The following is a 16,700-nucleotide window of genomic DNA, read 5'->3' on the forward strand; positions in this document are numbered from 1 at the left end:
GGAATAACAAGATGGCCGCCAGGCAGCCATCTTTGATTTTGGTAGTTGAAGTTTTTTATCGATATTTCTTGAGAACTACTGAAGGGATTTTGTTCAAACTTCACATGGAGGTTACCCTTGGTCCCTAGTTGTGCCATACAGATTTTGAGGCTGATCGGAAAAACAAGATGGCCGCCAAGCAGCCATCTTTGATTTTGGCAGTTGAAGTTTGCTATCGTTATTTCTTGATAACTACTGAAGGGATTTTGTTCAAACTTCACATGGAGGTTACCCTTGGTCCCTAGGTGTGCCATACAGATTTTGCGGCTGATAGGAAAAACAAGATGGCCGCCAGGCAGCCATCTTGGATTTTGATAGTTAAGGTTTGATATCCCCATTTCTCAAAAAGTGCTGAAGGGATCTTTCTCAAATTTAATATGTAGGTTCCCCTAGGGCCCTTGTTGTGCATATTGGATTTTTGGACTACTGAAGGGATCTGTCTCAAATTTCATATGGAGGTTCCCCTAGGGACCTAGTTGTGCATATTGCATTTTGGGGCAGATCGATTAACAAGATGGCCACCAGGCAGCCATCTTGGATTCAAAGTTTGTTATCAAAGTTTGATTTTATCGCTATTTCTCAGAAAATACTGAAGGGATCTGTCTCATAATCCATATGTAGGTTCCCTTAGGGCCCTTGTTGTGCATATTGTGATTTGGGACCGATCGGTCAACAAAATTGCTGCCAGGTAGCCATCTTGGATTTTTAGGTCACCTGAGACGAAGTCTCAAGTGACCTATTCTAATCGCCTTTTGTCCGTCGTCGTCCGTCGTATGTCTGTAAACAATTTACATTTTCGACTTCTTCTCCAAAACTGCTGAAGCAATTTCAATGAAATTTTGCGCAAACCTTCTAAGGCATAAGGCCTATCAAAATTGTGAATTATATGGTCCCCACCCCCCAGGGGGCTGTGGCAGGGGCCAAAAGGGGTAAAATTCAGTAAAATTTCAAAAATCTTCTTCTCTACTCACAGATGTGGTAGAATCAAATACTCTTCATAGATAGAAAGGTCTTAAGGTCCTTTACAAAAATTGTGAATTATATGACCCTGGGGTCTCTAGTTTCCTCCTGGGGAGGGGGTTAAGTTTACTATACTTTATATTGAGAAAACACATTTTTGCACATTATTTGGTCATTTGTAATAGGAAATGAGTCAAATGTTGTCAGAATTATCAGTATGAGATGGCCATTTAATCCTATTAACAAATTTTCTATAACTGACCCCCAGGGGCCTTAGACAGTGGCGTAGCTAGGTCTGGATAGGTCTGCATGCCTGGGGGTGCTCAGGGTCCAGGGGCGAAGGCCCGGTAGGGGGTATGGGGGGCGAAGCCCCCCAGAAGCTGACAGGAAAATGTTACAATGTAGTAACCATTTTACTTCTATGGTAACTTTTAACGTATATACCAATGGTTAAATGGAGGTCACGATATTTAGTTGATAACCATGCAAAACTATACACAAAATTAGAACTGTGGTGATTTTTTTATATACATATAATAATACTATATTAGACTCCCCTGACAAGTGCTCGAACAAAAAAACAACAGATTTTTGTCTGTAAAAATTAAAATAGTAAGCAATGGGAGAATTTTGTGTTATTTTAACTGATGAAAAACGTATGGCGAATATTTTAAACAAAATTGATATTAAGTTTACGTAATTGCGTAAGAAGGGACCAGTCCTCGACCTCCTCAATAAAAAAATTAAACATAGTATTTATGACCTATTTTTCTACATATTCTGTTCTATTTCTAACAATTACAATAACAAAAATTATTTTCTTAATCAACAATCTGTTCATATTCTACAAAAATAAAAGTCAACTATTTCGTAAGTAGACACCGAAAATCATGGATTAACACGCGTTTTAACGGGGCGGGAAGTGAACTAAAATTGAAAAATTCACTTTGACCAAGAATATATTGCAATTGCTATTTCAGTTGATTTGCTATCATTTAAATATAGTTATATGTTTTTAGAATAATTCTCACTTTTCATGCGCTGTTGTTTATTTTGGTATTCGTAAGTGTTTCCCTATTCAAAACCACATTTGCTTGAGGGAATTTGGTGAAGAAGTCTAATATTGTCTTCGACAAGATTCAAACAATCAAATTTAACAACTAAATGCACGTGGTAACCGGAAATATATAGACTATTCTAACAAATTTCCAGAATGGCCAATCTTCAAGTCTGTCAAATGTGCACAAAGTTATATTAGGCATACAGTTGGACATATCATATGTATTTATACGTAATTTATATTCAGCAGCGTTACGTGTATTCAAATGTTGTGTTTTTTCTGACTGTACAAAAATGTAAGTCAGATTATTTTTTGCATGCTTGAGCATGCAAGCATGCACGGGCGCTACGCCACTGTTAGAGGCAGGGTCAAAAGGGGTCAAATAGGCTAAAACTTCAAAAATCTTCTTCTGAAATTCTGGATATGGTAGAATCAAATACTTTTCATAAATAGAAAGGTCTTAAGGTCCTTTACAAAAATTGTGAATTATATGACCCTGGGGTCTCACGTTTCCCCCTGGGGAGGGGGTCAAGTTTACTATAGTTTATATAGGGAAAACACATTTATGAGCATTTTTTGCTCAATTTTCATTGGAAACGAGTCAAACTTGGTTAGAATTATTAGCCTGAGATAGCATTTTAATATCATATCCATATTGGTCCAGGCCGAACCCCTGGGGGCAGAGGGGCGGGGCCAAAAAAGGTCAAATAGGCTAAAACTTCAAAAATATTCTTTTAAAATTCTGGAAATGGTATAATCAAATAAACTTTATAGATAGGAAAAGGTCTTAAAGTTTGTTTATAAAAATTGTAAATTATATGACCCTGGGGTCTCCTGTTTCCCCTTGGGGAGGGGGTCAAGTTTACTATAGTTTACATAGGATAAACACATTAATGAGCATTTTTTGCTCAATTTTCATAGGCAATGAGTCAAACTTGGTTAGAATTATTAGCCTGAGATAGCATTTTAATATCATATCCACATCGGTACTGGCCGACCCCCTGGGGGCAGGGGGGGGGGGGGGGGGCTAAAAAAGGGTCAAATAGGCTAAAACTTCAAAAATCTTCTAAAATTCTGGATATAGTAGAATCAAATAATTATAGATGGAAAGGTCTTCTGTGAATTATATGATCTTGGGGTCTCACGTTACCCCCTGGGGAGGGATCAAGTTTACTTTAGTTTATACAGTCGAGACTGTCTGAGCGACCCCCTGTATGTAGCGACTCCCTGTCTTATGTGACCTTACTTGAGACCCCCCAACGTATTTTGCTATATAATGGGTCTGTTTTCAGCGACTCACTGTCTTACGTGACAAGCGACCATGTTTTTACAACCCAAACATCATAAAAAGTCTGTCTTGAGCGACTTTTCATTCGCCTGAGGCCATAATTATGATAGATAAAGAGGTGTGAACATCGAACTAAACATCGACTGTTGACTACGATAAGAGTACATTACTGTGTAACCAGTTTTGACGGATCATGAAAGATCGTTTTTTTCCACAAAATTTTGCCTTATAAACTATTAAAAAGGTTAGATGTCATTCAGATATCTCTCAATACTAAACAATGGTAAACATTGACAATTTTAAAATAACGAAACACATTAAATAAATCGGCATGTTTTATTTTGCCTACCGTATCATCATATGGCTTGGCGTGGGCGTCTCTCTTCTTATTTTGTACATTGCATTTACGACCAAACCAGGGTTGGGGTAATTAAAAATGTAATTGTAATTAATTGCAATTAATTACATTTTTTAAAGTAATTGAAAGTAATTTGTAATTAAGAAATATTTCAATTACATGTAATTGTAATTGTAATTAATTACATTCTAAAAATGTGTAATTAACAATTACATTTCAATTACTTTTCAATTACATATATATATTTACTAATGTCTAATACTAAAATTAATGAATGTAAGACATTTATTTGGCTATATAGAAATTTAAACAGGTTACATATGTGAGGCAGTGACCATAGTATACCCTACACTTGTACCTCTTTTTACCTGTAGTTTTCTCCTGAGGCAATATATACAGGTGTGAGTTGTGAACACATAGCCTGTGATTACAAATCACAAAGGTCTTGCTTATATAACACCTATATATACATGTTGATCACCTAATTAGCATATCTAATGAAGGCAAAAATATAGATGATAGCTCAGATTAGTCTTCAACCGCCCCTGCCAAGAAAACTTTTTCAGTTCATTCCACTACACCCTCACGAAAGAGACACAACTCTTAAATCCAATGAAGTAGACACCTACGGGTACATTGGTGAATATTGCACAGAGAGATGTTGGGACCCATTTAAGTTCCGGAAAGATAATTCTTGCAGATTTCCACATTTGTGTATTTTACCAGCTCCAGTAGAGAGATTATTTAGTGTTGCTGGCAAAGTATTCCGACCAGACAGAAACAGAATGCATATATGTCTGATGATAATTTTCAGACTCTGATGATGATAAAATGCAATTTATAAATATGAATACCTGGTACCATCATATTTTTAAATTGCATTTTATCATCATCAGAGTCTGAAAAGTTTTAAATGTACATTTTTATTTGACCTAGGTCTAATAAAAATGCACATGTAAAACTAATACACGTACACCCTACCAATACTCAATTGTAACTTGTGAAGCATATGTTCTATCAGAACTTACTGATAGTGACTTATATACTATACAATTGTGTATATATTTGTAAAAATAAACATCTTAAGAAAATGTAATGTGTAATTGTAATTAATTACTTTTTGAATGTAATTGTAATTGTAATTAATTACATTTACAAAACTGAGTAATTGTAATTGTAATTGTAATTGAGTTTTGACCAAGTAATTGTAATTGTAATTAATTACATTGCAATGTAATTGACCCCAACCCTGCACCAAACATAATTTCGTTCTTTGATATGAGTAAACAGGCATTATAACTGCCATCCCATAGTCAGAAACCCTATATTTTCTTCATAACACCAAAAGGTCTTGTAAAAACAAATGCACACGACTTGGGCTTCTGTAATGGCCGCCATTTGGTAGCAATGTACAGTAGATTTGTAAAATTCAGCAAAATAAAGCCCAGGTTTTAAAATGGTACCTCTACTGTACAGTAGTAATGGGGTTTTTTTTTAATTTACACAACATCTGCAATTGTTTTCTGACAAGTGTGATTTCTGTATTTTTTTTCAAGCCTGAAAAACCATGACACACAAATATTTTTATAATTGCAAAAAAATGAGATTTTTAACCAAAAATTGCACCCCCTCCTGATAGATTTTTTTTCTTGAACAAAGTTTAAAACCAAGCATCAATGTATGTCTGCTTGTAATTTATAACTAGATCTAAATGATTCTTAATTTAAAAAAAAAAAAAAAAATTAATTTTAATTTTTTTTATTTTTTTCATTATTATTTTTTATTTATCTTTTAAAAATTCAGGTAATTGATATATTTATAATGAAGAATAAATTAACAGACAATTAAAGATAGATTTTTGTACAGTGATGTTGCGGATGAACTTGGACTGTCTTAAGTGACTCCCTGTCTTATGTGACTTTTTTGTGATGGTCCCTTGGAAAGTCACATAAGACAGTCTCGACTGTATAGGAAAAACATATTTGTGAACATTATTTGCCCAATTTTCGTAGGAAATTAGTCAAACTTGATTAGAATTATTAGCCGAAGATATAGCATTTTAACATCCATATCCGTCCTCGATGACCCCCTGGGGGACCAGAGGGGCAGGACCAAACAGGGTCAAATTGATTAAAATTTCAAAAATACCTCTAAGTTCACAGGTTTGATGGAAGCAAATACTCTTCATAGTCTAAAAAGATCAAATTTATAAATCACTGACCAACTTCAAGGCCCAGCATATAGTGTTTATATGTCTTTAATTTGTTTCATTAGTTGTTTCATTATATATTCTAACTCAGGTGACCGTTAAGGCCCATGGGCCTCTTGTTATATTCAAAGTTTGTTATCACTATTTCTCAGAAAGTATTGAATGGATCTTTCTCAAATTTCATATGCAGGTTCCCCTAGGGCCCTAGTTGTGCATATTGTGATTTGGGACCGATTGATTAACAAGATGGCCGCCAAGGAGTCATCTTGGATTTTGATAGTTGAAGTTTGTTACAGCTATTTCTCAAAAGGTACAGAAGCGATCTGTCTCAAATTTTATATGTAGTATGTTTGAAAAAGTTTAAAAAGTAGAGAAAAGATCCATTTTTTGTTTATATTTTGCACTTTTTGTCATTGGAGTGTGTTTACAATATTTACAGGTTACACACTGTCTGTCAGATGTCAGAAGGATTCCTTCAATGTTGTTTCCCAGCGAGCACTAAAACAGTGCAGACTTATCGTCAGGAATCTGTCGTTTAATGTAAGTACCTACACAAGAGGATAACACAATGTAGTCAAGTTTCAGGGTTATTGGATCACAAGTTCAGAAATCCTTATCTATTCTTGTTGCATGTTAACTTTACTTTAGCCTATTCTCAAACCATGAAATGAATACAGGTATTACCATACATATTTACAGGTACAGGTATTACCATACATAATTACAGGTACATGCATAACCATACATAATTACAGGTACGTGTATAACCATACATAATTACAGGTATGTGTATAACCATACATACTTACAGGTACATGAATTATCATACATAATTACAGGTACAAGTATAACCATACATATTTACAGGTACATGTATTACCATACATAATTACAGGTACATGTATAACCATACATAATTACAGGTACATATATAATCATACATAATTACAGGTACGTGTATAACCATACATAATTACAGGTACATGTATAACCATACATAATTACAGGTATTATCATACATAATTACAGGTGCATGTTTGGCCATATATAATTACAGGTACATTTATAACCATACATAATTACAGGTACATTTATAACCATACATAATTACAGGTATAATTATACATAATTACAGGTACATGTATAACCATACATAATTACAGGTACATGTATAACCATACATAATTACAGGTATAACCATACATATTTACAGGTACATGTATAACCATACATAATTACAGGTACATGTATAACCATACATAATTACAGGTATGTGTATAACCATACATAATTACAGGTACATGTATAACTATACATAATATAGGTACATGTATAACCATACATAATTACAGGTACATGTATTACCATGCATAATTACAGGTACGTGTATAACCATACATATTTATAGATATCACCAGATAAGTTTCACATTAACTCTCTTGTTATTGTATAATGTCATTTCAGTGTACAGAGGGTAAACTTCATGAGTATTTTGAAAAGTTTGGAGATATAACAGAGGTCAAGATTCCTGTAAAGCCAGGTAAAGTAACAGTAAAACAATTCAAAGGCCAATAGTATTCTGCAGGTGGAATAGGTTTTAAATTGGATGGTTGGTGATATCTTTTGGACCTGCCTTCAATAAGCTAATCACACATCTTGTGTATGTTATTTGTAACAATAATATGACGTGCTCTATTACAATACACTTTGTCTAAAATGTATGAAGTTGAACAAAGAAACTTTTAAGTGGTCTGCACTTCTCTGAAATAAACATGTCTTGTGTCCTATGAGCAAAAAGAGAAAAGGAAACCATCACCTTTTATAGGACTAGTATAGGTCAGTCAATGGCAGGCCATAAGTTAGCTTAAGAATAACACATTGCTTTTCTTTGTTAGTTGAACTACAACTTTATGTGTAGATATGTAGCTTTGTCCACTGTTTGTGACGAGGATTTACAAAACTGTTGTTGTAGATGGCAAGAAACTTGGTTTTGGATTTGTACAGTTTGAGAATCAGGAGGAGGCAGACCAAGCAATAAAAGGAATGAATATGAAACCTATTCTGGGTAAGTCATGAAACATTTAAGTAAGAACCTTAATCTGAGTATGAACCTTTTCTAGGGACTTCAATAGTGAACCCTACTTTGAGTACAGTATTCTGTTACATTTTATATACAGAATATTAAAACACATTTTTGACAAACTGAAATGTTTGTGGTCAAGATTTCTTATTATCACAATGATGAAGTATGGAACCCTTAATTCTTGCCATTAAATTATGATTTGTACGATAAAAGACAAAGCTATACATATTTTGTTGGTCTTTATGATAGGCCGCCCGGTGGCTGTTGACTGGACTCTACCTAAGGACAAATTCATCGCAGCTCAGAAAAGAAAAGAGGAGCCAAGCAGTGAAGTGGACAAGTCCTCGGGGCCACAGAGAAGGGAAAACACCAAGCCTCAGATAAAGAAAGAGATAAAGACGGAACCTGTTAGTGAAGAGGAGGAGGAGGATACTTCAGATGAGGGGTCATTTAGTACAGAAAACGACGAGAATGACGAGGTAGATGACTATCAGACTGGCGGTGACAAATCAGGTAAATTATAATTAAGCCTTGTGTTTGACAACTTTAGAATCTTACAGCTCATGTTGAGATTTATGTCTTACCCTAGAGTGTTAAAAGAGCCTTTACTTGACTGACCCCATTAATTTAGTCTGATAACTGTGTCAGGATGTCCAATGTGTAGTGTGAGGTTTTACCATGGCCAATAGGATAGTTAAACAGACTCTGAGCTTATAAAAACAATGTTTGTGAAATCTTATGTAGATTCAGAAGAGGAAGATGAATCTAATGATGAAGGGTTTGATGAAACAGATGAAGAAGATAAAACTGATGAGGATGATGTAGAGGAATATTCAAACAAAAGAACGAAAAACAGTGAGTATTAAATTCATCATTAAGAGTATGGATTTAAGGACAAGAATTAAAACTTTAGTTTTCTTTATTGTGGAATGTCCTCAGTATTTTTAACATATGATTTGATTTGCTGATACAGGCGATGACTAATTCTCATGATTCTGACTAAAGAAAATATTCTTCTATCATTGATGGTGTCATTGACTCTCAGTCAAAATTTAGAAAATTAATAATGATACCTGTTTTATTTTTTTAAGAAAATCAGATGATGAAACGTAAGAGTGATGTAGATGAAGGACGGACCTTATTTATCAGGTGAGTGATCCATAGTTCTACAACGTTCCTGGACAGGCCTTATTTATCAGGTGAGTGATCCATAGTCATACAATGTTCCAGGATGGACCTTATTTATCAGGTGAGTGATCCATAGTTATACAATGTTCCTAGACGGACCTTATTTATCAGGTGAGTGATCCATAGTTATACAATGTTCCTGGACGGACATTATTTATCAGGTGAGTGATCCATAGTTATACAATGTTTCTGGACAGACCTTATTTAACAGGTGAGTGATCCATAGTTATACAATGTTCCTAGACGGACCTTATTTATCAGGTGAGTGATCCATAGTTATACAATGTTCCAGGACGGACCTTATTTATCAGGTGAGTGATCCATAGTTATACAATGTTCCTAGACGGACCTTATTTAACAGGTGAGTGATCCATAGTTATACAGTGTTCCAGGACGGACCTTATTTATCAGGTGAGTGATCCATAGTCATACAATGTTCCTGGACGGACCTTATTTAACAGGTGAGTGATCCATAGTTATACAATGTTCCTGGACAGACTTTTTTATCAGGTGAGTGATCCATAGTTATACAATGTTCCTGGAGAGACCTTATTTATCAGGTGAATGATCCATAGATATACAATGTTCCTGGACGGACCTTATTTATCAGGTGAGTGATCCATAGATATACAATGTTCCAGGACGGACCTTATTTATCAGGTGAGTGATCCATAGTCATACAATGTTCCTGGACGGACCTTATTTATCAGGTGAGTGATCCATAGTCATACAATGTTTCTGGACGGACCTTATTTATCAGGTGAGTGATCGATAGATATACAATGTTCCTGGACAGACCTTATTTATCAGGTGAGTGATCCAAAGTTATACAATGTTCCAGGACGGACCTTATTTATCAGGTGAGTGATCCATAGATATACAATGTTCCAGGACGGACCTTATTTATCAGGTGAGTGATCCATAGATATACAATGTTCCTGGACGGACCTTATTTATCAGGTGAGTGATCCATAGTTATACAATGTTCCAGGACGGACCTTATTTATCAGGTGAGTGATCCATATATATACAATGTTCCAGGACGGACCTTATTTATCAGGTGAGTGATCCATAGTCATACAATGTTCCAGGACGGACCTTATTTATCAGGTGAGTGATCCATAGTTATACAATGTTTCTGGACGGACCTTATTTATCAGGTGAGTGATCCATAGCTATACAATGTTCATGGGCGGACCTTATTTATCAAGTGATTGATCCATAGTTATACAATGTTCCTGGACGGACCTTATTTATCAGGTGAGTGATCAATAGTTGTACAATGTTCCTGGGCGGACCTTATTCATCAGGTGAGTGATCCATAGTTATACAATGTTCCTGGGCGAACCTTATTTATCAGGTGAGTGATCCATAAATATACAATGTTCCTGGACGGACCTTATTTATCAGGTGAGTGATCCATAGTTATACAATGTTCCTGGACAGACCTTATTTATCAGGTGAGTGATCCATAGATATACAATGTTCCTGGACAGACCTTATTTATCAGGTGAGTGATTCATAGATATACAATGTTCCAGGACGGACCTTATTTATCAGGTGAGTGATCCATAGTTATACAATGTTCCTAGACGGACCTTATTTAACAGGTGAGTGATCCATAGTTATACAGTGTTCCAGGACGGACCTTATTTATTAGGTGAGTGATCCATAGATATACAATGTTCCTGGACGGACCTTATTTATCAGGTGAGTGATCCATAGTTATACAATGTTCCAGGACGGACCTTATTTATCAGGTGAGTGATCCATAGATATACAATGTTCCAGGACGGACCTTATTTATCAGGTGAGTGATCCATAGTCATACAATGTTCCAGGACGGACCTTATTTATCAGGTGAGTGATCCATAGTTATACAATGTTTCTGGACGGACCTTATTTATCAGGTGAGTGATCCATAGTTATACAATGTTCATGGGCGGACCTTATTTATCAAGTGATTGATCCATAGATATACAATGTTCCTGGACGGACCTTATTTATCAGGTGAGTGATCAATAGTTGTACAATGTTCCTGGGCAGACCTTATTCATCAGGTGAGTGATCCATAGTTATACAATGTTCCTGGGCGGACCTTATTTATCAGGTGAGTGATCCATAAATATACAATGTTCCTGGACAGACCTTATTTATCAGGTGAGTGATCCATAGTTATACAATGTTCCTGGACGGACCTTATTTATCAGGTGAGTGATCCATAGATATACAATGTTCCTGGACGGACCTTATTTATCAGGTGAGTGATTCATAGATATACAATGTTCCTGGACAGACCTTATTTATCAGGTGAGTGATTCATAGATATACAATGTTCCTGGACAGACCTTATTTATCAGGTGAGTGATCCATATATATACAATGTTCCTGGACAGACCTTATTTATCAGGTGAGTGATTCATAGATATACAATGTTCCTGGACAGACCTTATTTATCAGGTGAGTGATCCATAGTTATACAATCTTCCTGGTTAGTGTGGGACAACGAAACATCTGTTCACTGAATCTTGTTAGGTAACGGTTGTTTCTACAAATGTCCCACAAATGTTAGCTTATGCCTTTTACACTCTAAAATAATAATTAATATTTTAAAGTTCGTAAAAACATTTTCTTCCTCTTTTAAGAGCTTTTCATCCAACTTATGTAATTCATTAAAAGTGATCAAAAGTAAGTTACATGTAAAGCAGCTCATCACCCATAATCAGTCATTGCCTTTAATGGCTCAGTTTTATAACTACAATGCCATTTACCTAAACAACCACTCTTACCTTATCTTCATTTTCTTTCACAGAAATGTAGCATTTCAAACATTTGAGGAAACGTTGGAAGAGGAGCTTGAGAAATTTGGGGATATCAATTACTGTCGATTAGTAATGGACTCTCAAACTGAACATTCTAAAGGTACCACAAGCACTGAGAACATCACAAAAAGGAAATGAGACCAATTAAGATTTTAATTAACATCACAAAAAAGGAAATGAGACCAATTAAAATTTTAGTTATAAAATTGATAGAAGCCATCAACTTATCAATATGTTATTTCAATAAATAAACTTCATGATTTTGAGAGTTTTTGGAACACATTTTTCTCTCAACAAAGAAACAATTTGGTGAATGCTTTTTCATATACTGTAATATTATGCTATCTTTCTATTTGTTTTAACATAAAACAGGCATGGCATTTGTGCAATTTGCGACAGTTGAAGCAGCCAACAAGTGTTTGGAGCATGCTAATGACGAATCCAGGGTAAGATTTCAGTAACAAAAGGGCCAGAACATATTACACATTCAGAGGATGGTATTGTCTGTCAATATTTATAAATCAATTCTCAGTCGGTTTTGACTAATTTGGTCCGAAAGAACCCTTGGAATTCTTTAACATACTCTGCTGGAGTCAGTGTTGACTGTACAATTTGTAGAATTGTTGGAGTCAGTGTTGACTATAGTATTTGGATTGTAGGATGGCGGTATCACAGTTGATGGTAGGAAGCTGTGTATAGCGTTAGCTGTTAGTCAGTGTTGACTATAGTATTTGGATTGTAGGATGGCGCCATGGCGGTATCACAGTTGACGGTAGGAAGCTGTGTATAGTGTTAGCTGTTAGTCAGTGTTGACTGTCGTATTTGGATTGTAGGATGGCGGTATCACAGTTGACGGTAAGAAGCTGTGTATAGCGTTAGCTGTTAGTCAGTGTTGACTGTCGTATTTGGATTGTAGGATGGCGGTATCACAGTTGATGGTAGGAAGCTGTGTATAGCGTTAGCTGTTAGTCAGTGTTGAATATAGTTTTTGGATTGTAGGATGGCGGTATCACAGTTGACGGTAGGAAGCTGTGTATAGCATTAGCTGTTAGTCAGTGTTGACTGTAGTATTTGGATTGTAAGATGGCAGTATCACAGTTGATGGTAGGAAGCTGTGTATAGCGTTAGCTGTTAGTCAGTGTTGACTATAGTATTTGGATTGTAGGAGTGTATAGCGTTAGCTTTTAGTCAGTGTTGACTGTAGTATTTGGATTGTAGGATGGCGGTATCACAGTTGATGGTAGGAAGCTGTGTATAGCGTTAGCTGTTAGTCAGTGTTGACTGTCGTATTTGGATTGTAGGATGGCTGTATCACAGTTGACGGTAGGAAGCTGTGTATAGCGTTATCTGTTAGTCAGTGTTGACTGTCGTATTTGGATTGTAGGATGGCGGTATCACAGTTGACGGTAGGAAGCTGTGTATAGCGTTAGCTTTAAGTCAGTGTTGACTGTCGTATTTGGATTGTAGGATGGCTGTATCACAGTTGACGGTAGGAAGCTGTGTATAGCGTTAGCTGTTAGTCAGTGTTGACTATAGTATTTGGATTATAGGATGGCGGTAACACAGTTGACGGTAAGAAGCTGTGTATAGCGTTAGCTTTTAGTCAGTGTTGACTGTAGTATTTGGATTGTAGGATGGCGGTATCACAGTTGACGGTAGGAAGCTGTGTATAGTGTTAGCTGTTAGTCAGTGTTGACTGTAGTATTTGGATTGTAGGATGGCGGTATCACAGTTGACGGTAGGAAGCTGTGTATAGCGTTAGCTGTTAGTCAGTGTTGACTATAGTATTTGGATTGTAGGATGGCGGTATCACAGTTGATGGTAGGAAGCTGTGTATAGTGTTAGCTGTTAGTCAGTGTTGACTGTAGTATTTGGATTGTAGGATGGCGGTATCACAGTTGATGGTAGGAAGCTGTGTATAGCGTTAGCTTTTAGTCAGTGTTGACTGTAGTATTTGGATTGTAGGATGGCGGTATCACAGTTGATGGTAGGAAGCTGTGTATAGCGTTAGCTTTTAGTCAGTGTTGACTGTCGTATTTGGATTGTAGGATGGCGGTATCACAGTTGACGGTAGGAAGCTGTGTATAGTGTTAGCTGTTAGTCAGTGTTGACTGTAGTATTTGGATTGTAGGATGGCGGTATCACAGTTGACGGTAGGAAGCTGTGTATAGCGTTAGCTTTTAGTCAGTGTTGACTGTAGTATTTGGATTGTAGGATGGCGGTATCACAGTTGATGGTAGGAAGCTGTGTATAGCGTTAGCTGTTAGTCAGTGTTGACTGTAGTATTTGGATTGTAAGATGGCGGTATCACAGTTGATGGTAGGAAGCTGTGTATAGCGTTAGCTTTTAGTCAGTGTTGACTGTCGTATTTGGATTGTAGGATGGCGGTATCACAGTTGACGGTAGAAAGCTGTGTATAGCGTTAGCTGTTAGTCAGTGTTGACTATAGTATTTGGATTGTAGGATGGCGGTATCACAGTTGACGGTAGGAAGCTGTGTATAGCGTTAGCTGTTAGTCAGTGTTGACTATAGTATTTGGATTGTAGGATGGCGGTATCACAGTTGACAGTAGGAAGCTGTGTATAGCGTTAGCTGTTAGTCAGTGTTGACTGTCGTATTTGGATTGTAGGATGGCGGTATCACAGTTGATGGTAGGAAGCTGTGTATAGCATTAGCTGTTAGTCAGTGTTGACTGTAGTATTTGGATTGTAGGATGGCGGTATCACAGTTGACAGTAGGAAGCTGTGTATAGCATTAGCTGTTAGTCAGTGTTGACTGTAGTATTTGGATTGTAAGATGGCGGTATCACAGTTGATGGTAGGAAGCTGTGTATAGCGTTAGCTGTTAGTCAGTGTTGACTGTCGTATTTGGATTGTAGGATGGCGGTATCACAGTTGATGGTAGGAAGCTGTGTATAGCGTTAGCTGTTAGTCAGTGTTGACTATAGTATTTGGATTGTAGGATGGCGGTATCACAGTTGATGGTAGGAAGCTGTGTATAGCGTTAGCTGTTAGTCAGTGTTGACTGTAGTATTTGGATTGTAGGATGGCGGTATCACAGTTGACGGTAGGAAGCTGTGTATAGCGTTAGCTGTTAGTCAGTGTTGACTGTAGTATTTGGATTGTAGGATGGCGGTATCACAGTTGACGGTAGGAAGCTGTGTATAGCGTTAGCTGTTAGTCAGTGTTGACTGTCGTATTTGGATTGTAGGATGGCGGTATCACAGTTGACGGTAGGAAGCTGTGTATAGCGTTAGCTGTTAGTCAGTGATGACTGTAGTACAGTGGACCCGCAATAATCCGGACGCCGGTAGTCCGGAAAACTCACAATCCGAACGGAAATGTCAGGGAACGGATTTCCGTAACGTTATTTATACTCACTAGTCCGGAAATTCGTATTCCGAATCCGGAACTCCATTTTGGGAACAGAATGTCATTTTCGTTAATAAATTCCCGCAATAATCCGGACAATTTGTTGTCGCCATGTGCCGAGAAAATCCAAGGCCAGCTACAGTCATGTGTACAATACACACAATCACTTGACACTGAGTGTGTTGTCATAACGACGGCTGCCAGATCATAGCCACGGGCATTTACCTGAACACCTTTCACACGGGTACATGCAGTCATGTAACGGTTCATTGGTTTTCTATAGGAGATCAAACTTCAGTGTTGTTATTGAGATACGCATTATATGTTTACCCACACGCTTTTAAACATGCAGTTTGAGCTTGGGTACGGGTACGTATGCTGTAGATACCTTACTTGTTTCGCATGCAGAATATATCGCTATGAGTATCGGATACAATAAAGTGAGATAATACTCACAAATTTAATAAGAATTTTAATTGTATGTGAATCTATTCGAATTCATCGCCTATGGTATAAGATATAAAGGCTACGGTACATGACATTTACACGTGTGTGACATTGTGCACGAAGTTAGACGTGAAAGGGCGCGTGGTTGTTACAAATGTCTGTAAGTCAGAAAGCAAAGACTTGTAGAAATGGTCATTAAAAACACACATTTTACAAAATTACAATTATATGAGTTCATAAAATGTTCACAACTATTTGTTATCATAGTTTTTTATGCCAAGAATGTAGATGATATTGATCCTTGGTTAGGCAATTTGCCGTACGAAATATCAAGAGTGGGATACGTAGCTATATGCATACATAGTACACAATTAACAATGGCTTTAGGTTTCGTATTTTGAAGAAGAAATACGTTTATTCAATATTTTTAACGTAATGATATAGAAATACCTATAAATCATAACAAACGAACAATTAATTATGATACACGTATATTACATAAAAGCCTATCATCGATTACAAGGTCAAGGGGAGTAACTCGTACATGTCAATTTAATTGACTAAGAACACGGAATTCAGCAGTCCGGAAAACTCGTAATCCGGACGGTTTAGGCTGGGAACGAAGGTGTTCGGATTATCGAGGGTCCACTGTATTTGGATTGTAGGATGGCGGTATCACAGTTGACGGTAGGAAGCTGTGTATAGCGTTAGCTGTTAGTCAGTGTTGACTATAGTATTTGGATTGTAGGATGGCGGTATCACAGTTGACGGTAGGAAGCTGTGTATAGCGTTAGCTGTTAGTCAGTGATGACTGTAGTATTTGGATTGTAGGATGGCGGTATCACAGTTGACGGAAGGAAGCTGTGTATAGCGTT

At 36.8% G+C, this 16,700-nt stretch overlaps 1 protein-coding gene across 1 annotated transcript in view; it reads left to right on the forward strand.

Annotated features, from left to right (window-relative positions):
• The window catches only part of LOC138308476 (RNA-binding protein 28-like), a 48,087-nt gene that overhangs the window by 10,819 nt on the left and 20,568 nt on the right, over positions 1 to 16,700 (forward strand). The window contains exons 6-13 of the mRNA XM_069249464.1: positions 6,354 to 6,454; positions 7,379 to 7,454; positions 7,887 to 7,979; positions 8,247 to 8,510; positions 8,742 to 8,852; positions 9,089 to 9,146; positions 11,998 to 12,107; positions 12,380 to 12,453. Coding sequence (XP_069105565.1) covers positions 6,354 to 6,454; positions 7,379 to 7,454; positions 7,887 to 7,979; positions 8,247 to 8,510; positions 8,742 to 8,852; positions 9,089 to 9,146; positions 11,998 to 12,107; positions 12,380 to 12,453 — 887 coding nt within the window. The remainder of the gene's footprint in view (positions 1 to 6,353; positions 6,455 to 7,378; positions 7,455 to 7,886; positions 7,980 to 8,246; positions 8,511 to 8,741; positions 8,853 to 9,088; positions 9,147 to 11,997; positions 12,108 to 12,379; positions 12,454 to 16,700) is intronic.

The sequence above is a fragment of the Argopecten irradians genome, chromosome 1 (genome assembly GCF_041381155.1).
Source record: "Argopecten irradians isolate NY chromosome 1, Ai_NY, whole genome shotgun sequence".
In the NCBI taxonomy this organism is placed as follows: Eukaryota; Metazoa; Mollusca; class Bivalvia; order Pectinida; family Pectinidae; genus Argopecten; species Argopecten irradians.